General features: G+C 36.5%; 1 protein-coding gene across 1 annotated transcript in view; it reads right to left on the bottom strand.

The window, feature by feature from the left end:
* The window catches only part of tgm2b (transglutaminase 2b), a 25,576-nt gene extending 930 nt beyond the window's left edge, over window positions 1-24,646 (bottom strand). The window contains exons 1-13 of the mRNA XM_084425162.1: window positions 24,558-24,646; window positions 21,255-21,434; window positions 15,497-15,715; window positions 15,275-15,393; window positions 9,555-9,683; window positions 8,707-8,887; window positions 7,317-7,455; window positions 7,056-7,159; window positions 5,859-6,098; window positions 5,508-5,783; window positions 4,907-5,067; window positions 1,942-2,078; window positions 1-318 (exon numbers count right to left, since the gene is read on the bottom strand). The exon at window positions 1-318 is cut by the window's left edge and continues 930 nt beyond it. Coding sequence (XP_084281288.1) covers window positions 168-318; window positions 1,942-2,078; window positions 4,907-5,067; window positions 5,508-5,783; window positions 5,859-6,098; window positions 7,056-7,159; window positions 7,317-7,455; window positions 8,707-8,887; window positions 9,555-9,683; window positions 15,275-15,393; window positions 15,497-15,715; window positions 21,255-21,434; window positions 24,558-24,561 — 2,040 coding nt within the window. The 5' untranslated portion in view covers window positions 24,562-24,646 and the 3' untranslated portion in view covers window positions 1-167. The remainder of the gene's footprint in view (window positions 319-1,941; window positions 2,079-4,906; window positions 5,068-5,507; window positions 5,784-5,858; window positions 6,099-7,055; window positions 7,160-7,316; window positions 7,456-8,706; window positions 8,888-9,554; window positions 9,684-15,274; window positions 15,394-15,496; window positions 15,716-21,254; window positions 21,435-24,557) is intronic.
* Between the last annotated feature and the right edge of the window lie 273 nt (window positions 24,647-24,919).

Genomic DNA, 24,919 nt, shown 5'->3' with positions numbered 1-24,919 from the left:
GCTTAAAAACATGCGGTGCGTGTAGAGTATGTGCTGCTAAGAAGCCAGAAACGTAGTGTGGCTTTTCACATTCTTAGAAAAAATACAGTATATAAAATAAAGTGTAATACTCTCTGAATAATGAGAAGTAGAAGGAAAATAGATCCGTTTTTCTCCAGCGAAGCCTCTCATTTTCCGATGATGACGTTCCTGTATCCTCTAACGTGGCCCAGCTTGTCACTGTCAAAATCCACCACGAGTTTGCGCAGGCCGGACTGAGTGGGAGTGAAGTAGATTTTAACTTTGGCCTCCTGCCCAGGTTCGATGGTGGACTCCAGCCTGAGACGAACAAATATTTACACGTTAGAAATCTCACAGATTCTCGTCTACTCATATCTCTAGTCTGAATAGTGTTTATTCAAATGTAAACTATTAGACACTAGCAAAGAGGAGTATGCGATGTTTCCTCGCTGTGTTTAAAGGTTCAGTCGGTTCTAAAAGTCTGAGAGCACTTTGAAAATCTAGGATTTTGAGGAGTTTTGTAAAAAAGTTAAACAGAACAGCTGAGATGCAATGTGATGATAAAAGTCTGATGGTGAATTATTTAGTCACATGATTTGTTGAGATAAAGACTTTTTGGATGCACATCTACAAATGTATTAGTTAAATGTGTTTTCGTCGTAGTTTATGCATATCCGAATAAAAAATTTCCATCACAAGCAAGCAAGCAAGCATATAAGTTTATGGCTAGCACTTCATTTTACAGTTCTTTTCCGCATATACATTCACTGAAAAAAAACACCTTTTTTTGAAGTTGTAACTAAAACAAAGATGGAGTATGTTTTTCTTTAAGAAAATACTATTTCAGTCTTTTTACTTCAAAATGTTTAATTCAGTGTGTTACTTGCCGAATTTACTAGCAATTTCCAGCATTTCTACACCAACATTTTCTATTAATTATTAAAATAAGTAGATAATTAGTAGGTCTCTGAACCACCCATGCAGTTGCCTTATATTACTCACCACGTTCTTAGGTACAGGTAAGTACACTGTAAGTTTACGTGCATTTTGTGAACTGCATTTGCATCTTGGTGCTTCTATACAGTATTTATTCAGGTGATATCCAAAAATGTGCATAAAATATGTGAATGGAAGCCCCAGGCTAGTGTATCACACACAAACAATAATTTATTATTAATTAATTTATAATTTATTAAAAGTGGCCCTATTATGCTATTTTAAAGGCTCCTAATTTTGTTTTGGAGTCTCCTACAACAGATTTACATACACTTTAATTTTCTCATAATATCCACTGCAGCATCAGCATCATCTGAAACGGTTCGATCGAAGATTCAGTCTCTCTAAGCTCCGCCTCTCTGAGAGCTGCTCTGCTCTGATTGGTCAGACGGCCCAGTCTGCTCTGATTGGTCAGAAACCAAATGCTCATTATCATATCTGAATCTCAGCTCTTGATTACAGTGATACGAACAGTAACGATGGCGTGGGTTTTACCGTATCAATCTCAGAAAACAGCGTCTTCTCGACATGAGCAACATGAACCAAACTCTTCCAGTCTCAGATAAACTACAGTGTTTGAGGGCGGAGTTAAGAGACGCTGTTCAGCCAATCAAGAGCAGAGGCTGGCATTATGCAAATGAGTTGCGAACCTACAGAATCATCAGGAAGTGAGACTGGAATTACTGACGACTCGTTTCAGTTCAGAATCACTTCTTTCTTTTGGGAGAAAAAAACTCCATTTATCTGCACTTTGAGCTTTAAACCTTTTCACAGCTTTTACATTCACAAACATCTCTATTACACACTACATGAAAGGGAATATCTGAAAAACCACAATAAGGACACTTTAAGCTGATTACCGAAACTCTGCAGTGTGTTTGTTGCCATCGTTTCTCACTCTCTATTGCATTTTCTCATTCTACTAAAGACAGTTTGTGTTCTTACTTCTCGGTGATGCTGCTGCCGCCCGTGAGGTTGGCGCCCTCTATGGTGAAGCAACAGCTTTGCAAGGGTTCGGGCAGCGGGTTCTGTAAGGTCAGCTCTGCCGCCAGCTTACGGTTCTCTTTGGGTTCTCCCAGAATCTAGAACGACACATGAATGAATGAATGAGACATTTATAGGTAACACTTTATTTCGAAAGTCCACTTTAGACATTCTACTAACTATAAGTAACTTTGCAACTACATGTCAACTTATTCTACTAACCCGAACCCTAACCATAACAGTCTACTGACAGTCTACTAATACTCTAATGAGAGTTAGTTGACATGTAGTTGCAAAGTTACTTATAGTTAGTAGAATGTCTAAAGTGGACTATCGAAATAAAGTGGAACCCATTTATGGGTTAATCTCCTCAACCACCACAAGTGGTACAACATCAACACATACATCAACATCAACATACACATACACATACATCGACAACATACACACACATCAACATACACATACATCAACACATACATCAACATCAACATACACATACATCAACATACACACACATCAACATACACATACATCAACATCATCATACACATACATCAACATCAACATACACATACATCAACATACACATACATCAACATACACACACCTAAAGGATTATTAGGAACACCATACTAATACTGTGTTTGACCCCCTTTCGCCTTCAGAACTGCCTTAATTCTACGTGGCATTGATTCAACAAGGTGCTGAAAGCATTCTTTAGAAATGTTGGCCCATATTGGTAGGATAGCATCTTGCAGTTGATGGAGATTTGTGGGATGCACATCCAGGGCACGAAGCTCCCGTTCCACCACATCCCAAAGATGCTCTATTGGGTTGAGATCTGGTGACTGTGGGGGCCATTTTAGTACAGTGAACTCATTGTCATGTTCAAGAAACCAATTTGAAATGATTCGAGCTTTGTGACATGGTGCATTATCCTGCTGGAAGTAGCCATCAGAGGATGGGTACATGGTGGTCATAAAGGGATGGACATGGTCAGAAACAATGCTCAGGTAGGCCGTGGCATTTAAACGATGCCCAATTGGCACTAAGGGGCCTAAAGTGTGCCAAGAAAACATCCCCCACACCATTACACCACCACCACCAGCCTGCACAGTGGTCACAAGGCATGATGGATCCATGTTCTCATTCTGTTTACGCCAAATTCTGACTCTACCATCTGAATGTCTCAACAGAAATCGAGACTCATCAGACCAGGCAACATTTTTCCAGTCTTCAACTGTCCAATTTTGGTGAGCTCGTGCAAATTGTAGCCTCTTTTTCCTATTTGTAGTGGAGATGAGTGGTACCCGGTGGGGTCTTCTGCTGTTGTAGCCCATCCGCCTCAAGGTTGTGCGTGTTGTGGCTTCACAAATGCTTTGCTGCATACCTCGGTTGTAACGAGTGGTTATTTCAGTCAAAGTTGCTCTTCTATCAGCTTGAATCAGTCGGCCCATTCTCCTCTGACCTCTAGCATCTACAAGGCATTTTCGCCCACAGGACTGCCGCATACTGGATGTTTTTCCCTTTTCACACCATTCTTTGTAAACCCTAGAAATGGTTGTGCGTGAAAATCCCAGTAACTGAGCAGATTGTGAAATACTCAGACCGGCCCGTCTGGCACCAACAACCATGCCACGCTCAAAATTGCTTAAATCACCTTTCTTTCCCATTCTGACATTCAGTTTGGAGTTCAGGAGATTGTCTTGACCAGGACCACACCCCTAAATGCATTGAAGCAACTGCCATGTGATTGGTTGATTAGATAATTGCATTAATGAGAAATTGAACAGGTGTTCCTAATAATCCTTTAGGTGAGTGTATATATACACATACAGTACATCAACATCAAAATACACATACATCAACATACACATACATCAACATCAACATAGACATACATCAACATACACATACATCAACATACACACACATCAACATACACACACATCAACATACACATACATCAACATCAACATCAACATAGACATACATCAACATACACACACATCAACATAGACATACATCAACATACACACACATCAACATACACATACATCAACATCAACATACACATACATCAACACATACATCAACATACACATACACATACATCAACATAGACATACATCAACATACACATACATCAACATGCACATACATCAACATACACACACATCAACATACACATACATCAACATCAACATACACATACATCAACATCAACATCAACATACACATACACATACATCAACATACACATACATCAACATCAACATACACATACATCAACATCAACATACACATACATCAACATACACATACATCAACATACACATACATCAACTTACACATACATCAACACATACATCAACATACACATACATCAACATACACACACACATACACATACACATACATCAACATACACATACATCAACATAGACATACATCAACATACACATACACATACATCAACATCAACATACACATACATCAACATAGACATATATCAACATACACATACATCAACATAGACATACATCAACATACACATACACATACATCAACATCAACATACACATACGTCAACATAGACATACATCAACATACACATACACATCATACATCAACATAGACATACATCAACATACACATACACATACACATCATACATCAACATCAACATAGACATACATCAACATACACATACATCAACATACACATTCATCAACATACACATACATCAACATCAACATACACACACATCAACATACACATACATCAACATACACATACATCAACATCAACATACATCAACATACACACACATCAACATACACACACATCAACATGCATCTGATAGCTTGTGCACGCCTGCCGTTGTCATGTCCACTTGTGATGGAGGTGAACGTGGTCGTACCCTGATTTTGATCTCGGGCTCGTCCAGCACTATGTCCCGCATGGCCATCATGGCTTCCCTGGTGCTGTAGTCGATCAGCAGAGCGCCCAGGCGGATGAGGTTATCCTCCATTAGATTATTACAGTACTTACTGTAGTTCAGCCTCAGAGGAACCTTCCTCTCTGGAACAAACACACCACAACATAATCAAACACTAACTCAATAATATTAAATGGAAAGTCAATATCAATTATGGTTCATATTATATACATATAATAATAAATAAATAAATTGTTATTACTACTAATACTAATAACAATAAAAATAAAAAATAAAATGTATTGAATATTGGATAACAATATAAGAACATTTTATTAAAAATAGCCATTCCTTATGTTCTACAAAAGCCATAAGCCACTCCAAGCCATGTGTTACAATCACTTTACCATTACAATACCATTACTAACATTACAATACTGTATGTATATGCACATGTATGTAAATGCTTGGCCAATGCATTGCTAATGCACATGAGGCAAGAGTTTTCTTCCGATGCATTTGGCTTTGCATTCTGAATCACACACACACACACACACTCCACACATTAGTAATGAAAGCGCACCTCCTCCAGGAGCCAGTTCCACATTGAGCAGGTCTTTAAAGCCACACTCTTGGCCCACGACTCCGCTATAAGACACGGCACGCGACGCAAACACCAGACGGCACTTCTTATCCTCCTCTGTGTTATTCGTCGCTATCGCGAACACGTCAAAGTCGCAGCCCTTCCTGATCCCTGAGGACAGCTTGATGCTGATGTGAAGCCCAGTGTTCGCTTGCTGCTGCTGCAACTTGTTCTGGTGGTTTGCTTTCTCAAAGACCCGCCTCTCCTCCTCAGAGCCTGGAAGAGGTTGTTGAAATAAGTCTCCTTATGTTATGATACTGAAAGGAAGTGCACTTGTTTGTTTATCCCTACCTTCAGGATATTTGTACAGGTGTGTGATGTCTTCTCTCTCATCTCGGCCCACGCTCTTGGTGCTGATCTTCTGTCCCACTGTTTGGTCATTCACGATTTTTCTTGTGTTCCCATCTTTATACTTCAGATAGTGCACTAAGTCTGCGTTCACCTCCGCGAACACAAACGCAGCGTCGTATTTAAAGGTGAGCTCTCCCTCTTTAATGGCCCGCACAGGAACCGGCCCGCAGCAGAACACGCCTGAGAGAACACACATTTCAGATGAGGCTAAATCTGTCTGTCTATCTATCTATCTATCTATCTATCTATCTATCTATCTATCTATCTATCTATCTATCTATCTATCTATCTATCTATCTATCTATCTATCTATCTATCTATCTATCTATCTATCTAGCCATCCATCTATGTATCCATCCATCCATCCATCCATCCATCCATCCATCTATCCATCCATCTATGTATCCATCCATCTATCCATCCATCCATCCATCCATCTATCGTTCTATCTATCGTTCTATCTATCGTTCTATCATTCTATCTATCTATCTATCTATCTATCGTTCTATCTATCGTTCTATCTATCTATCTAAAGGGAGGGACAGAATCCTCTCAGGTTTCATTAAAAATGTTTTAATTTAAGTTTCGAAGATTTCAAGTCTTATGTGTTTTGAACGACATGAGGGTGAGTAAATGATGATGGACTGCAAAAAAAATGTTTTACTCAATATTTTTGTCTTGTTTTCCAGTACAAATATCTAAACATTCTTAAATCAAGATACATTTACTTGAGTAGCAAAATGACAAAAGATATTACATTTTGTTTCCTGATTCTTTTTTTTTTTTATTAAGTATTTTTGCTTAAAACAAGAACAAGTATCTGCCATTGAGGTCAGAAAAATTATCTTGTTTTCCCTTTGAATTAAGTTTAAGTAATTTTTCTTACCCCACTGACATATTTTTCTTGGTTTTAGCATAAACACACTTAATTTTGATAAATATTTCATAAAACAAGACTCAAGTCATTTTGCTTCTCAAAGTAGATGTATCCTGATTTAAGAGTGTTTTGATATTTGTACTGAAAACAAAACAAAAATATAAAAATTTTGCAGTGCAAAATTCATTTTTGGTGAACTATCCCTTAAAGTTTGAGAAAGTTTGATTTCCTGTATGACAGGAAGAAGAGAGTCTACACACCTTCACTTTTCTCCTGTGGTGTCGGGTCACTCGCCTGCCAGCCGTCGAATCCTGGAGGGAGATCGGGTCGGGTCATCCAGCTCTCAATCCAGCAGTGGTAGTTCCTACAGCAGAACATGTTTTAAAAATGTCTTGAAGTGTCCACATATGCACTTTTTAACCTCATTTTTGAGATTTTATATCTAGAAACTGTAGATTTTGATTGACAAATCACGTTCTGCATGAGTTATTTTTATAAAAGTGTTTTAAAAGAAGTCATACCATATCATATCTTTGGTGCTGCTGTGGTCTAGTTCACCTTTCTCGTTGAAGAAACGCTCGATCACAAGGTTTCTGTTGGTATCATGGGCAGAATAGTAGTTTGTGACCACCCTGCATGGGATTCCCAGAGCGCGAGACACTGAGGACAAACACAACAAGAACCTGCTTCATCTGTTTCTCGTTTTACACAGTATAATGCAGTGCATCTCAACTGCTTTTCCTTTAGACATTGACTGGAGGCCTAATGGTGAACCAAAACTGTTTATAGTACAAAACTAACCCTAGAATGAAACAAAATAATGAACGGCACAGGCCTGACAACATGCAAAATTTTGTCACAACCTTTTTGCAAAAAAAAAACTACATGTACTTACTATAGGGTTAGGTTTAGGATTAGATTTAGTTTAGAGTTAGTTGCATGTAATTATGCATAATTTATAGTAATTATTACTATAGAAACTATATTTAACGTGTAACAAAGTGCATGTTACCATTATTACCATGCCAGGATAGGAACATTTGCACTTTTGTAGATGCATAAGGAAACAGTGATTTACCATCCAAACACCGAGTCAAATACTGTATTATACTAAATTACCATTTTAGTGAAAACTCTCTTTTTTTTTTTGTCATTTGGTAATATGGTTAAAAATATCACCAGATTAACTTGCCATCCATACAATTTTGCCCATCCACTTTGGAGGCTAAGATATTTCTGGTACTTTTGCTGGAATCCACGGAGACCCTAAAGGGACACGGTGAAGGAAAAAAACATGAGATGCGATGGAATGCAAAGTTTGTCAGGGGAAAGCAGGCATTTTGTGAGCATTTTGCATTCCCCTGAGAAACTTTGCATTCACTTGCATAATGTCTGCATGCCCCTGAGAAACTTTAAGTTTGCTCGCAAAATGTTTGCAAATTACCGATCTTTGCAAATGCAACATTTTTCTGAACGCAAAGTTTCTCGGGGGAACACAAACATTTTGCGTGCGAACATAAAGTTTCTTGGGGAAAGAAAAAAAATTGCAAAAGAAGGCAAATGCATTGACAAAATATTTTTCCTGCCATCTCAAATTTTTTCCTTCACCATACTATGTTTTATTAACAAAGTTCGGCAGGAGCACGTTCAGATAATCTACCCAGTCAGCGCGAGAAGAGGCTTTTATGCATATCCGACTTGTTCCATCACAGTTTTTCCAGCATCTCCATTATTCCTATCCCAGCCAGGGCCAAATTCAGAGCTTGGAGCCCAGCACTTCAAACACTCATTTTTTATCCTGTATCTGATTATATGTAAGTGTGAACTTGTGAAGTCACTTTAGGGGCTCCGTAGGTTACAGTGGGTAACCAACTGAGAAGCACTACATCATCTAATAGGATCATTTAATACCTGTACAGTTGATGGCTGCAAAGACCCAGCACTGTCCATATTTTACCCCCATACAGGAGCTGTTGTACCAATTCCTCAGGATCTGAACGCTTCCCCTCCAGAACATGGGACTCACGCCTCCTTCAAACGTGTTTTTCCAGCAGCCCTCCAGGACACCATCGTCCCTGTCGTTACTGTTAATCTGGGGAGGAAAAAATCATCCTAATCCGTCCACTGTCTTGTAACTTACAGAAAATCACATGAAATGGATGAGTGTGAATAATAATTGTATCATGGAAAAACATTTATAATTTTGTTCCAGAAACTAGTGAGCTGCCTACCTGGACATCTGATGATGCAAACGTTGATGATATAAATTACGCTGCATTATAAAATATATTGTTTTGGCCAAATTCCAAGGCAGCAAAGAATCATTCTAATATGCAGATTTGCTGTTCAAGAAACATTTCAACGTTGAAACATCAATGCTGAAAACTACAGAGCCCCTAAAGGTGATTAATATACAGTACTGTGCAAAAGTCTTAGGCATGTTAATATCCGAGATGCTTGAAGAAACCTTCCTGCAAAGTCATTAAGGTTTCTTCAAGCATCTTGGAGATGTTCCCGCAGTTCTTCTGGATTTAGTCTGTCTCAGTTTTTTCTCGATGATGGTGAGATCAGATCATGCCAGCTGTTGTCAGACTCCATGTGCATACACAAATCTCACTGGATTATTACAATTAATGACAAAAAGAATGTTTGGAAATAAAACTGATATTTATGAGAGATATAAATAACTGACTTAAAACCATTTTTTGGGGGGGTACTTTTGCACAGTACTGTATATGTTTATGTTTATGTGCACTGACCATAGCACTGAGCACTCGTGTGACATAGATGACGTTTCTGCGCCCAGAACAGTCCTTCCCAGGGTTCCTTTTGTGTTTGGGGTTCATGTCAAGGATTCTTAAACAGGTGTCCAGTATGCCCTCCTCGAACTATAGGACAAAACGCAACAGAGACACAATTAAAACGTGCAAATAATGCACTCTTGCACACTTTGCTTCACTAAAACAGGTCATTTTTTTCCTAAAATGCGTGTAGGAAAAAGGAAATCTGAGATCCAGCGAGCAATTAAGATTAAATGGCTAGGCACATTCTCAAACTCCTGCATCCAGATGTTTTGCCTGAGGAAAAGACATCAGTAATCATGCATGTGTCCCAAATTCTCAGAAGAGATTTCAACAATGCCTCAAACTTCTGCATTTAAAAGCCAGAGATCTCAATATTAACATTTCCCAACATTTCTCAGAGTATTCTTTCAATGATCCACATGAATTAATGTGCCATATTTACAAAGCAAAAAAAATCTTCATCTTCATACAAAAACAGGCTTTATTTTCTTTATCGTTGGCTAAAACTTTTTATGTCAAGTTACGTTAATTGAAATATAAATTAATGTTAACAGAAATAAAATTGGAGAGGCACTTCAAGAGCACACTCCACCAAAGACAAGAGACATCAAAAAAGCGAGATAAAATCAATGATTTTACTGAAAAATGCGCCAAACATTTCGATCACGTGACCTTTATCAATGCCAAGTTCGCAATGTTGTTCAATTTAATTAATTCAAATAAGCTAAAGTAACATGATTTTTAACATTTTGTTTCAACTTAATTTCATTGTGTTCAATCAACCTAGTATATTTAAAACTGAAGTTTACTTAATTCATTTGTGTGAAGACTACATGAATAATTTTTGTTAACAACTAGCTGGTCAGTGGATCTGTAGTTCCCAGCATGCTTTGCAAGGAGGGTAAATTTAGGGATTAAAGTGTTATTTTATGTTTTTCAGTAAATGGAAAGATGTTGTAAGTTAATGTTAGTGTTTAATGTTCGGTTATGTTAGAAACTTAGAGGACTTTCTGTAATGTTTTTGAATTTTGTGGTTACCATTATGCAGAAGAGTGGTGACTGTGTTTAGGCGTGGGTACGTGGAACTATATACAGTGCTATGCATAAGTTTAGACACCCATGCTAAAGTTGACTAAAAAGAGGACTAAAAAATCATCTTTTGGAAATTGAACTTAATGCCTTAATTTATAAAATTAGGAAAAATCCAACCTTTAAGGACACCAATTTTCTTTGTGAATGAATAATGTATCGTAAATAAATAAATGTTCTTCCTTAAAATACAGGGTGCATAAGTTTGGACACCCCTATGTTAAATTCCCATAGAGGCAGGCAGATTTTTATTTTTAAGTTTTTTTATTTTTTTATTTTTTAGGATACTATGCATCCTGATAAAGTTCCCTTGGCCTTTGGAATTAAAATAGCCCCACATCATCACATAGCCTTCACCACACCTAGAGATTGGCATGGGGTACTTTCCATAAGATCATCTCTCAATGCAAATCAAACTAGCTATTAGGCTAACTGAAATAAAACCATGCCAATCTCTAGGTATGGTGAAGGCTATGTGATGATGTGGGGCTATTTTAATTCCAAAGGCCAAGGGAACTTTATCAGGATGCATAGTATCCTGGATCCATGAAGTAACTGGCCTTTAAAAAAAAAAACCTGCCTGCCTCTATGGGAATTTAACATAGGGGTGTCCAAACTTATGCACCCTGTATTTTAAGGAAGAACATTTATTTATTTCCGATACATTATTCATTCACAAAGAAAATTGGTGTCCTTAAAGTGTCCTTGATCTGCTAGCTTGATCTGGTGTCCTTGATCTGCTAGCACAAGATTGGGAGTTTATGGATAATGAAAAAGATGTAGATAATGCATATGAAGAATTTCTAAGAATATTTAAATTATTATATGATAAAAATTGCCCAATTAAAATATTTAGTAAGAAACAAAAACAAAATGATAAACCATGGATTTCCAAGGGATTACAAAATGCCTGTAAAAAGAAAAATACACTTTATAGAGAATTTATAAAACATAGAACTATAGAGACTGAACATAGATATAAGAAATATAAGAATAAGTTAACCAGTATTATGAGAACTTGTAAGAAAGAATACTACGCAAAACTAATAGATAATAATAAAAATAATATTAAGGGTATGTGGAACATCTTAAATAATATTATTAAAAATAATACTAGACAGGCTACTTATCCACATTACTTTATTGATAATGATAAAAATATCAATAATATGGAGGAAGTGGTGAATGAGTTCAATACATTTTTTGTAAATGTGGGACCTAACTTAGCAGAGCAAATTCCAATTCCACAAATATTAGAAAGGAATTATAATAATTTAGTAGAAAGAAATCCCAGTTCAATATTTTTGACAGCAGTTGATGAAAAAGAAATAAAAGATATTGTTAAAGGATGCAAAAACAAACCATCCACTGATCATGATGGAATAGACATAAAAATTATACAAAAAGTAATAGAGGGGATTGCCAAACCACTAACGAACATCTGCAATTTATCATTTTTAACCGGCAAATTTCCAACAAAAATGAAAATAGCAAAAGTCACCCCTCTATACAAAACTGGAAATATACACCATTTCACAAATTACAGGCCTGTCTCTCTATTATCACAATTTTCAAAAATTTTAGAAAAACTATTTAACAACAGATTAGAAAAATTCATAGATACAAATAACCTACTCTCTGACAGTCAATATGGATTTAGAAAAAAAAACTCAACATCATTAGCACTAACAGAACTCATTGAAGAAATCACAAATGCCACAGACAAAAATAACTATGCAGTTGGAGTATTCATTGATCTAAAAAAAGCATTTGATACAATAAATCATGAAATATTAATCAGTAAATTGGAACGAATTGGGATTAGGGGGGTAGTTTTAAACTGGGTAAGTAGTTATCTGAGAGACAGACAACAATTTGTGAAGATAGGAGAGTATTCATCTGAATGTTTGAGCACGGTTTGTGGTGTTCCACAGGGGTCAGTGTTGGGACCAAAGTTATTTTTATTATACATTAATGATATTTGTAAAGTATCTGAAGTATTGAATTTTGTATTATTTGCAGATGATACAAACATATTTGGTTCAGGGGACAGCTTACAGCAACTCTTGGAACTAATCACTTCAGAATTTAAGAAAATAAAACAATGGTTGGACATTAATAGGTTATCACTAAATTTGAGTAAAACTACATTTATGGTATTTGGAAATTGTAAGTCAAATCATCAAGCACAGATACAGATAGAGGGTGTTAACTTAGAAAGAGTACATGAAAATAAATTTCTTGGAGTGATCATAGATGAAAAGATCTGCTGGAAGCCTCACATAAAATACATCAAAAACAAACTGTCCCGTAGTATTGCAATTCTAGCAAGAGCTAGGCATATATTGGATCTTAAATCTCTTCGTATCTTGTACTGCTCATTATTGTTACCTTATTTGAATTACTGTGTAGAGGTTTGGGGAAGCACTTACCAACATTCACTACAGCCGCTAGTTATAATGCAAAAAAGAGCAATGAGAATTATTCATAATGTCGGATTTCGGGAACACACAAATTCATTATTTTTGCAGTCTAGATTAATAAAATACCATGATCAAATTGAATATCAAATTGCAGTATTCATGTTTAAAGTAAGAAATAGGTTATTGCCAGGGAATATACAAAAGATGTTCTCAGAGAGGGAGGGAGGGTACAACTTAAGGGGAAGGGGACATTTTAAGATTAATAGATTTAGAACAACAAGGAAAAGATTATGTTTATCAATTTGCGGAGTTAAATTGTGGAATCAACTAGATGAAAACTTAAAGCAATGCCCTAACATATTCCTCTTCAAAAAAATGTATAAAGAAAAGATTTTCAAGAAGTATCAAGAAGCACTGTAGTGAAAGTAGGAGTGCTCCTTTGTTATGATTTAAATACTTGTTAGTGGTCACTTTGATGCATGTATGTAGGTATGTAAATATGTAGGTATGTATGTATAGGTATATGTATATACATGAATGTATATGTATGCGTACATGTATGTATATGTACGTGTATATGTATGTGTGTATAAGTGTGTATGTGATATCAGATAACAAAAAAATAATAATAACATAAAAAAATTGTTATTTAAAGGAATGTAAGAATTAAAGGGGTAGGAGTACATAAGTTTAGCTTCTTCCTACTCCTTTTCGTACATGAGATAGAAGTATGTTCACACAGGAAAAAAAAAATTGTAATTTGTTACGGCTTATCTGGTGTTATTTTTTTTATTTTTTTTATTTTATTTAAAAAAAAAAAAAAAAAAATGCTTTAAACATTTTTGTATTTTATTTTACATATTCTTCTCTCATGTTCGAAATAAAGACTTCAATCAATCAATCAATAAAGGTTGGATTTTTCCAAATTTTTTTAATTAAGGCATTAAGTTCAGTTTCCAAAAGATGATTTTTTATTCCTCTTTTTAGTCAACTTTAGTATGGGTGTCTAAACTTATGCATAGCACTGTATCTATTAAACCTCACATATGTATTGGTACAATGTAAAAAGTAGTTTTAATTAATTGAACAAAAGTATTTCACTGTCATTGGCAGTAACTGTATAGTCAAGGTAGATAAAATGATAATGTTGGCAATTTAATCTAGGCGGGATAAAATTTAAATGTAGTTAACATGACAACATGAAAATTTTCTCTATTAGGAATGTCAAAACTTTAGGAAATGAAAATGTTTTTTTAGTAGTCTTTTTGACTAATTGATTTTAAGTTCATACAACAAGATTACAACAAATAATTTCAAACTAATTAGTTTAGGTTTAGTTTATTTAATTTCGTGGAAAAGTTTTCCTTAAAGGGGTGGTATAATGCCCTTTTCACAAGATGTAAAATAAGTCTCTGATGTCCCCAGAGTGTGTGTGTGAAGTTTTAGCTCAAAACACCCCACAGATAATTTAATAAAGCATGTTAAAGTTGTCACTTTTTGAGGGTGAGCTAACACGCACCGTTTTGTGTCTGTCCCTTTAAATGTAAATGAGCTGCTGCTCCCGGCACAGGGGGCGGAGCTTCAAGAGCTTGCATTCACACACACATGCACTGAAAATTTCAAAAACTTTTATCCTTTTATGTTCAAACCGGAGTCAGACAATGATGGAGAGACTCAAGAAGAAGTGACGACATGTAGAAGCAACAGGACATTTCTGAATGGTTAGTTGATGAATTCATGTAGCTTATGTGTAGTTAACTTCTAGTCATTGATTAGCATATTCTGTCTTGATAATCTATAAATTGTGTTCAGGGGGCGGGGTTTATGTAAATTTTAGGCTTGGTGATGTCACTAACCCGAGAGGAATGTGGTGTAGTCTCTACCAGCCGTTTGTTGTAGTCTTTAAAAGCAAATATCTCCCTTTGCTTTGAACTTTGAGGGTTGTAACTTTGCAGATGATGTTTATGCTCAAACAGCAACATTACACACTAACTAAAGTTAGAAAAGTGAAATCATAATCAACCACCCCTTTAATTTAATTAAGTTCAACAGCTTATTTTTTTTAATGAGTGTCTCTGCTGTCGTGTGTTAGACGGTCTTTAGAGCTCATTTAGTTGGTGAGATCATGAGATTATGAACACGTGTAATCATGCATGTTGGTACCTGTCCAAAGTACCAGGCTAACGGGATGGGGTAATTGGTATCGCCCCTGAAGATGATGCCATCCTGGGCCAAAACATACTCCGCCAGTTTCTCCTCGCTGTCCATGTACACCACATCTCCTGTGAGTCAGATTATGGGTTGAGCACACAGAGATATTATTCACAAGGAACAGGATATCTGTGTCTATAACCCTAAGGCGTGTGTGCATCTGTTTGTACTCACTCGGACACCAGGGATTGAACAGCAGTATGAACTCAAACTGGACGCGCTCATCTAGCGTCAGGACGTATCGGCCGATGGGAGCGTCGGGTGCGGGACACACAGACAGACACACGGTGTCTGCGGGAGGACTGGTCACTGCAGCGCTCCAACACGAGCTGTCGATCTCATCACTGAGACCGAACACGGCCCTGGTCCCGTACTGCTCCACCGGCTGAGGGCCTACACCATCACAAACACATTACTGACTGACCAATCCTGCTCTTTTCTTTACAGAACTGCCAACACAGGCTCATTGGAAAAACATGCCTGTTGCAACATTTTTGCAAAACGCAAAATACGTACCGATAAGTACATATCACGCAGTGACAGTAATGAACACTAGAGCAAGCACTTTTAACCGGTGTCACACACAATTATGATTACAGGGGCAAATTATGGATTAATAAAGACTTATTTTCATGCGGCTCTATACTCAATTATGTTATGACCTCAAAAGACTTTTTACCATAGTGCATGACTTGTAAACGAATATATTTTGGAGCTTGCATCACTTAACCAGCTCCATATCTTCACGTTTTACTGACGCACAAAACTTGCTCGGTAGCTCAGCTGGTATAGAAATGCAGAGAACTCGGGTGTGAATCCCGTGAAAGACGAGTCACGATAAAAGAGCTCGAAAACAAGCTTAAATTGCATGGATATGATTGTGTTTTAATGTCATATTTGCTTTTGTTAACACTATCAGGTAGGTGGGGTTTAGTGTAGGTGTACTTGATTTTAAAATGGAGCATTAAGCTTTTAGCGCCACTCACTGGAGATTTTAATTCAGAACTGCAGGGATACGTACAAACTCCAACGCAATAAAACGTTGCCAATGCCATATTCAAGTTCATCTGTTCCGGAAAAAACTAAACACTTTATGCACCACTTACTGGACATTTCACTTTGAAACTGTTGCGAAACGTGCACGACAAAACGTATTGCGTTTCGCAAAAATGTTGCCACAGGTACGTTTTACTCATGAGAACTTCAGTTATTGATCTGAACTGAATCAACGCTGAACTGACTTTAGCTGAATTGCTTTACAGCTGAATTGAATTCTGTTTGCATCATTGATCATTATTTTCCTGTTTTCACTGTAAAGCTGCTTTGAAAAAATCTGTTTTGTATTAAGCGCTATAGAAATAAAGATGACTTGACTTCCCTTTTCTGTTGTAAGTTTAAGGAAGATCTGTGTGTTTGGATAGTTTCAAATGCAATTTTATGGAAATTCCCCACAAAAATATTCAATGCTGTTGCCTTACTTATAAAAGTGACAGGGAGGATATACATATTTTATTTATTTTCCAAATTAAAAAAAGAAAAAATATTGAGAAGATTAAATTTATAATGTTACAAAAGATTTATATTTCAAATAAATGTTGTTCTTTTGAACTTTCTAGTCATCAAAGAATCCTAAAAAAATGTATGTATCACGGTTTCCACAATAATATGAAGCAGCACAACTGTTTTTAACATTGATAATAATCATAAATGTTTCTTGAGCATCAAATCATCATATTATAATGATTTCTGAAGGATCATGTGACACTGAAGACTGGAGTAATGATGCTGAAAATTCAGCTTTGATCACAGGAATAAATTACATTTTAACAGCATAGAAAACATTGATTTTAAATTGTAATAATATTTCACAATTACAACAAGCTCAGTGGAACTAAATCATCTATTTGATGGTGAATCTCAGCTAACAAAAATATGGTCTATGAATTTTTTGCTAACGTTAATATTAAGTTATGAAAACGTTATTTCTGATTGTTCTCTGAACATTAAAAAAGTCCTCTTTTTTTTTTTTTTTTTAAGTCCTTGCTTATGTAAACGTAAGGAAACATTCCATTCTTCAAACATTATGGGAACGTTACTTTTAAATGTTCTCTGAACGTTCTGAAACAAGAAGTAAGATTCTAAAAATGTTAGACGAACTTCCAGCTAAAACATTTCAGAAAAAAAGTTCCATGAATGATGTATTATGTTTTTGTGCTAATATTTAGAATTAAAGACCAGATAACTTTGAACGAATGTTCTATTAACATCTTGCCAGAGCCTTAGGGATGTTCTGAGAACGATTACTTTTAGCTGGGATCTTAAAAGTATTCTCTGAAAATGCAGCTGCTATAATGTTGCTTCGCGGCACGACAAACTTTCCACAATCAGCGTGAAGGAGTCCATAGGGATGCAGTGTTCAGTCTGAGTTCATTAGGCCTGACATAAAGTTCACATTGTTCCAAACTTAAAGATATTCACAGATACAATCAGCGGTTTGAACGAGAATGTTTCTCAATGCTCCCACCAAAATTCCCCTTATTTTGATCCTAAAGGCAGTCAGGAATGTGTCTACGGCATCTCTGAATCTCACATCTCACTGAGTCTATGACCCCGCGTTTAAAGGGCACACACTGGAATTGTGTGCTCAGACTTGGAAGTATTCCAGATAAGCCCCCCTCGCTCCACATTTCCCGTCAATACAACAGCGTAACTTAATCAACGGTGTCAGCGAATCTGTTGATCTTTTTCGGGAAAGAACTGGGGACACCCAGTTTGTCTGGGTGTAACAATTAATGCTTGTCTGATGACCTCTTTAAAGTCACCATGAAATCAAAATCAACAATTCTTGTGTTTTTTATGGAACATTGCAGTTTTTATTCTAAATGATTTATCTGTGCACATCATTATTGTTGTAAATTCATGTGCCTCGTAATCTTTAATCAAAACAACAGCGAAATCTCTTCTCTGATGACGAGGGCGGGGCAACCTGTCACTCACATGAGATCCACCAATAGCAAACCACAACCATCCAATCAATTCCTCACGGACAAAATCAAGCCCCGCCCACATTTGTTCTTGTTCCAGAAGCGTTTCACTCGGATATACGTCACAAAAGAGAAGAAAAGACTAGTGCGACTTCTGTTTCTTCTCGACTTTAATATCACATCAATCTGAAACTTTATTCAAAACCATTCACAACCGTGACAAGTGAAACGGTTCTGAATAGACAGAGTCACACCTGGTTTGGAGGTGTCAAAGACAGTTTTCTGAATGTTCACCAAAACAAATAGTTTTGTACTTGACACTGATGATAACTTCTAAGGGATTTACATGGGCGATATCTCGTCACAAATTCCGTTGAACGAGCCAGAAGGTCTTGTTTTCTTGACATCAGAGTTATCTGAGTCTGAGCAGAGTTTTTCCTGTCGGTTACACACTGCGGTCTCAATGATGTCTTTGTTATCTCTTGTTCCAGCACCTCCTCTCAGCTCTAACACGGCAGAATCTATTACATGGAAAAGTCCAACAAGATCCCTGACATCCTCAACATCAACTTCTTGATCTTTAATAAAGAAGGAACTCGATCTCTGGAAAATAAAACAGTTGAACAATTGCTTCTGAAATAATTCCTTCCTACATAATATAGTATGGGGATGTGGAGATAGGGAAGAATGGATTATTATGACAAACAACTATTTCATAAACATTGGTGTCTTTTTCATACTGCTATCTCAGGCATTTTAAAAAAAACGATGAGCCTGACCATTAAAGTGAGTCTGAGTTAAACGAAAATGAGTTTCAGAAATACTTTAAAAAATTGGGTTAATTCAGTAGACCTCTGACAAGACTGTCAACACTATTATTAAGTACATTAAATAATAATAATTTAAATAATAATTAAAAAAGAATAGCTTACCAAAATAATCACTTATCTTGACTTGACTTATCGTGCTTTTTTTTATAGTAAAAAGATGATATAAGTATGGAAGCTTGTTTCCGCCACAGAATAAAACATTTTAAAAGATAATTGCGACTTTTTATCTCACAATTGCGAGTTTACATCTCACAATTCTGACTTTATTTCTCAGAATTGCGAGATATAATGTCAGAATTGCGTGAAATAAAGTCGCAATTGCATGTTATAAAGTCAGAATTGCGTGAAATAAAGTCGCAATTGTGTGAAATAAAGTCAGAATTGCGAGATAAAAAGTCAGAATTGCGAGATATAAAGTCAGAATTGCGTGAAATAAAGTCGCAATTGCGTGTTATAAAGTCAGAATTGCTAGATATAAAGTCAGAATTGCGTGAAATAAAGTCGCAATTGCATGTTATAAAGTCAGAATTGCGAGATATAAAGTCAGAATTGCGTGAAATAAAGTCGCAATTGCGTGAAATAAAGTCAGAATTGCGAGATAAAAAGTCAGAATTGCGAGATATAAAGTCAGAATTGCGTGAAATAAAGTCGCAATTGCGTGTTATAAAGTCAGAATTGCTAGATATAAAGTCAGAATTGCGTGAAATAAAGTCGCAATTGCATGTTATAAAGTCAGAATTGCGAGATATAAAGTCAGAATTGCGTGAAGTAAAGTCGCAATTTTGTGTTATAAAGTCAGAATTGCGAGATATAAAGTCAGAATTGCGTGAAATAAAGTCACAATTGCGTGAAATAAAGTCGCAATTGCATGTTATAAAGTCAGAATTGCGAGATATAAAGTCAGAATTGCGTGAAATAAAGTCGCAATTGCGTGAAATAAAGTCGCAATTGCGTGAAATAAAGTCGCAATTGCGTGTTATAAAGTCAGAATTGCTAGATATAAAGTCAGAATTGCGTGAAATAAAGTCGCAATTGCGTGAAATAAAGTCGCAATTGCGTGTTATAAAGTCAGAATTGCGAGATATAAAGTCAGAATTGCGTGAAATAAAGTCGCAATTGCATTACTTTTTTCTCGCAATTGTGACTTTATATCACGCAATTGTGACTTTATAATACGCAATTGGGAGATATAAAGTCAGAATTGCATGATATAAAGTCGCAATTGCGTGTTATAAAATCAGAATTGTGATATATAAACTATTCTGAGGTTAAAAAAAAAAGTTTTTTTCTTCCTTTTTTTTCCCTTAGAATTGGACTTTATATCTCAGAATTGCGAGATATAAACTCGCAATTATGTGTTATAAAGTCAGAATTGCGTGATATAATGTCGCAATTGCGAGAAAAAAAGTCTGAATTCTGACTTTATAAGACGCAATTGCGACTTTATTTCAAGCAATTCTGACTTTATATCTCGCAATTCTGACTTTATATCTCGCAATTCTGACTTTTTATCTCGCAATTCTGACTTTTTATCTCGCAATTCTGACTTTATTTCACACAATTGCGACTTTATTTCACGCAATTCTGACTTTATAACATGCAATTCTGACTTTATAACACGCAATTGCGACTTTATTTCACGCAATTCTGACTTTATAACATGCAATTGCGACTTTATTTCACGCAATTCTGACTTTATATCTCGCAATTCTGACTTTATAACATGCAATTGCGACTTTATTTCACACAATTCTGACTTTATATCTCGCAATTCTGAGAAATAAAGTCAGAATTGTGAGATGTAAACTAGCAATTGTGAGATAAAAAGTCGCAATTATCTTTTAAAATGTTTCATTCTGTGGCGGAAACAAGATTCCATATATAAGTCATCCCTGGCACTAACAAAAAGCGTTAACTGGCCAAACGTGGTGAGCTGGTCAGTCTCTACACTGATGGTTTTTAAGGTGTTTTGAACACTTGGTCATGCTTGCTGAAACCAGCTAAGATGGGAAAACCACCGTAGGCTAGGGTTTAAGGCAGATGTCAGCAAACCTGACGTCAAAAACACTCTAAATTCCTCGGCCTCTGTAAACACACACACCTGAGCCGCTACATTACCTGTCTCTGCAGTGATGTGCATCTGACTGGATCCAGGCTGGTAAGAGCCAGAGTTCAGATACAGGCTAATGGTGAAGGCCTGTCCTCGCCGTACGATCAGCCGATCCGTGCCGTTCAGCTCCGTGTGGTGGTCCGTGTTATTGAACTTACAGGCCAGATCCCAGGTGCCGATGTCTAGAGCTGAATGAACAGAGGATAGAGATCTTTACAGCTCTCCATGCATGAACATGATCAAAATCCGGGACTTTATCAATAAAAAAACGATCATTATACAAGTTTATACAACAATCCTCCAATCTGATGTTTGCTGTCCGTCTGTTTATTAGTGTGACTCTTTTTGCATGTTAAATCGTTTTGCCAGCAAGCAGCGATAAGATACCGTACTGTATTTATACATGAGTCTCAATCGTTCAACAGCTTAATTCAAAACACTTCATTCGGGAAAGAAACAAGTGACTGTTAATATGACTAAGTCATCATTGCACCATTCATTCAAAAACGCAGATTCATTGAATGAAACAAATGACTTGAATTATATAACATTTTGTATAGTGTAAATAACTGAAGTGAGCATTTTTCATCAGTGTCGTGAAAGAATCCTGTGATCTCCATTCTAAGCAAAGAAAAATCAGGATTCTCAATTTATCCAGAATCATGCAGCTCTAGTTGACATCATCAAACCCTTATTTATAGCGACACATTTCATCACATCTAATCAATTCCCAATGGATTCAATTAAGTCTCATGATCCTACATGCTTCTTTAAATATCCAGTTTTACTATGACCTATCAAATTACAGAAGTAAAAAGGGGTTGTGAAGAGCATATATATATATGTGTATATATATATATATTAGCACTCCCATTATGCATGGTACTCCAAGGTTCTTCTAAAAATACCAACCTTGTCGCCTTGTTTCTGCACTCGCTAGTGACCAGATTTAGAGCAAACTGCTTGACCTCCCGCTGACCACCATGTCATTCACAGCGTTTAGGAGACAAGAGCTTAAATTCCCTATTTGCTCTGTTTACATTCTGCACATCTATTTTAGGAAGATGAGGTTTGACTGCATTAGGTGAAGTTAAGGGGGAAACACTTACTTTCCCTGCTGCATGTGCTTTGAATAAAAGTCACAATAAGTGTGTCAGTTACAAGCAAACAAATAAAAAAAGCACTAAAATCAGGCCATGATTCAGTGGATCTGGGAACCTCTCGTCTAATGTGATTATAAAGTGAAGTTTTTGCTGCACAATGCACAGATCTGTTCTGTGTGCTTCAGGTCTGCTGAGACTGAGATGCATGACTGTTTCTAATAAGAGCATTGGTGAAGAATGCACAGCTCATGTGAAGCATGTTGATGTTTAACAGATGCCGTCTTCAAGGACACTGAGACATGTCTGAACTTTGAACTCTCTCAATGTAGCCTATCATTTCTCATTCATCCTTTCCTGTTGCTTTTTACATTTTAATTTGATGAAATTGTTTTTATAATTAATACATTAAATGTGAGACTTTTCAGCACAGAAAGAGTCTTAATCAATGTTTGTCCTGTTTGATATTAAGGTCTTGTTCAGATAAACTAACTTTTTTTTTTGTCCCTACTAGTTCTTTGGTTTCAAGATGCCTTCAAAATGTCATTAAATAGTGTGTAATTTGTGTTTTGGGGTGCGAATTGTAATACAAAAAATATTGTAATAATGAGATGGAATTTCTGCAATGACATCATTATAATACCAACAATATTGTGATTGGTCTTTATTAAACATCTAGGTAACGTGATATTAATGGAAAGTCCGGGGAGTCTTTGTCTATCTATCTATCAATCCATCTGAAAGGAGACAGAAAGAGGAAGGTTTATAGAGACTCATAGGAATGCGGATCAAGTTTCTTTCTTTAGTGTGTTGTAAACCAACTATGCGGTGAGAAAATTAGTCTCAGAAAGAAAGTGTGTGTGTGTGTGTGTGTGTGTGTGTGTGTGTGTGTGTGTGTGTGTGTGTGTGTGTGTGTGTGTGTGTGTGTGTGTGTGTGTTTGTGTTTAATGGGGTATGTGCGCAGTGGGGTGTTCTCTGCTTTCTCTAAACCCTCTGTCGTAATCTTTACCACATCTTTAATCCTGGTCTAAAGTGATGCCGCCTCCATCAGTGTGTGTGTGTGTGTGTGTGTGTGTGTGTGTGTGTGTGTGTGTGTGTGTGTGTGTGTGTGTGTGTGTGTGTGTCATCGCTGGCTTACACGCCTCTGTTTAGCTTTTCAGAGTGATGCTGGTGATATTCTGAGTGAACTGTCTGCCAGAATAAACTATAGCGAGCCTCAAAAATATCTGCCTGCATTTCAATGAACAAGTGACCGGATGAATAGCGGAACAACAAACAAGTGAAAGAAGATTTTATAAGCAGCTGAGAGAAATAATGAGTCTTTGACTCTCCTCCCTTATTAAATTCTTTGCTGTAATTTTCCATTTATGGTTGGGACACTGGTGTACTATTTTAATCATTATGACCCTTGGTAAATATTTTTAGTGGAGTGCCTGTAAACAGCTGTCTGTAGATCTGAAGACATCATGTGTGTGTGTCCTACTACAGAACCTCATTCACTGAGACGCTTTACATACAGTGGAAACTACAGTACACAGCAAACAGGAAAATAGACACCACACCCACCACTCATGACATGCCATATATAAACCACAAACTGTATAACTAATCACACTGTACTATTCACACAGAGCAGAGTTGCTTAAATGAATACCTCTGCGTCATTAGGGGTGTTAAAGAACTACAGTCAATGAAACTGCAAAAAAATTCATTCACGACCAATATGGTATGAAAAGACTGCAAATAAATACAGTAGTTGCTGTTAACAATCATCATGTGCATTTAATAGAACATGTGATTGAGCCATCATGGAGCGCGCGCCCACACACACACAGTAAATTAATTAATAAATGAATGAGAATTAATGAAAGTACAAATGCATTTAAATCTGTCAAACACATGCACTCCATGTAAACATCAGGTAACCTAAAATGGTGGTAACATCAAATTTACTGGGTTATTCAAATATACTATTTAATATAATTATTTTGCATTAGCCTACATTTGCACTTGCACTCTAAAAGTTTGAACGGCCAGATCAGATTCAATAAATTCATATGGCAACTGCTGCACACTGTTAACTTTTTATAGTGTCATGCAAAACATATTTCTTATAGGCTCGATGCATGTGGGAAAAACATAAAACAAATATTACTTCATTCATAGAATCTTAACGTTTATAAACATGAATAGAGTGTGAAACGCACTTACCCATGTTAATACTGTAGTGTAAAGTGTTGTTCTGTGTTCCAGCGGTGTGTGTGTGTGAGTGTGTTCAGTCAGTGATAGTCACTGTGTGCGCGCTCTCAGACACGCGCGTCTTTATTGTCCGGCGCGACGCGTCAGAGGGTCACGCCCACGCGCGTGTAAGAGTACAGTAACACACATACATGTACATTCAGCTCAATCATTCTGTATTAACCTCACTATTTTATCGTTTTAAAATAATATTCTTTTTTAAACTTTAATCAAAATCACAATTAAGTGCATTTAAAATCATTGTTCTGCTTTGGTTAGAGTGGATGTTTGTTTTGTCATTACTCCTGCTGATGCAATGAAACAATTACAAAGAA

The sequence above is a fragment of the Rutilus rutilus genome (genome assembly GCF_951802725.1).
Source record: "Rutilus rutilus genome assembly, chromosome: 12".
Taxonomy (NCBI): Eukaryota; Metazoa; Chordata; class Actinopteri; order Cypriniformes; family Leuciscidae; genus Rutilus; species Rutilus rutilus.
This window is presented reverse-complemented; position numbering and strand designations above follow the sequence as displayed.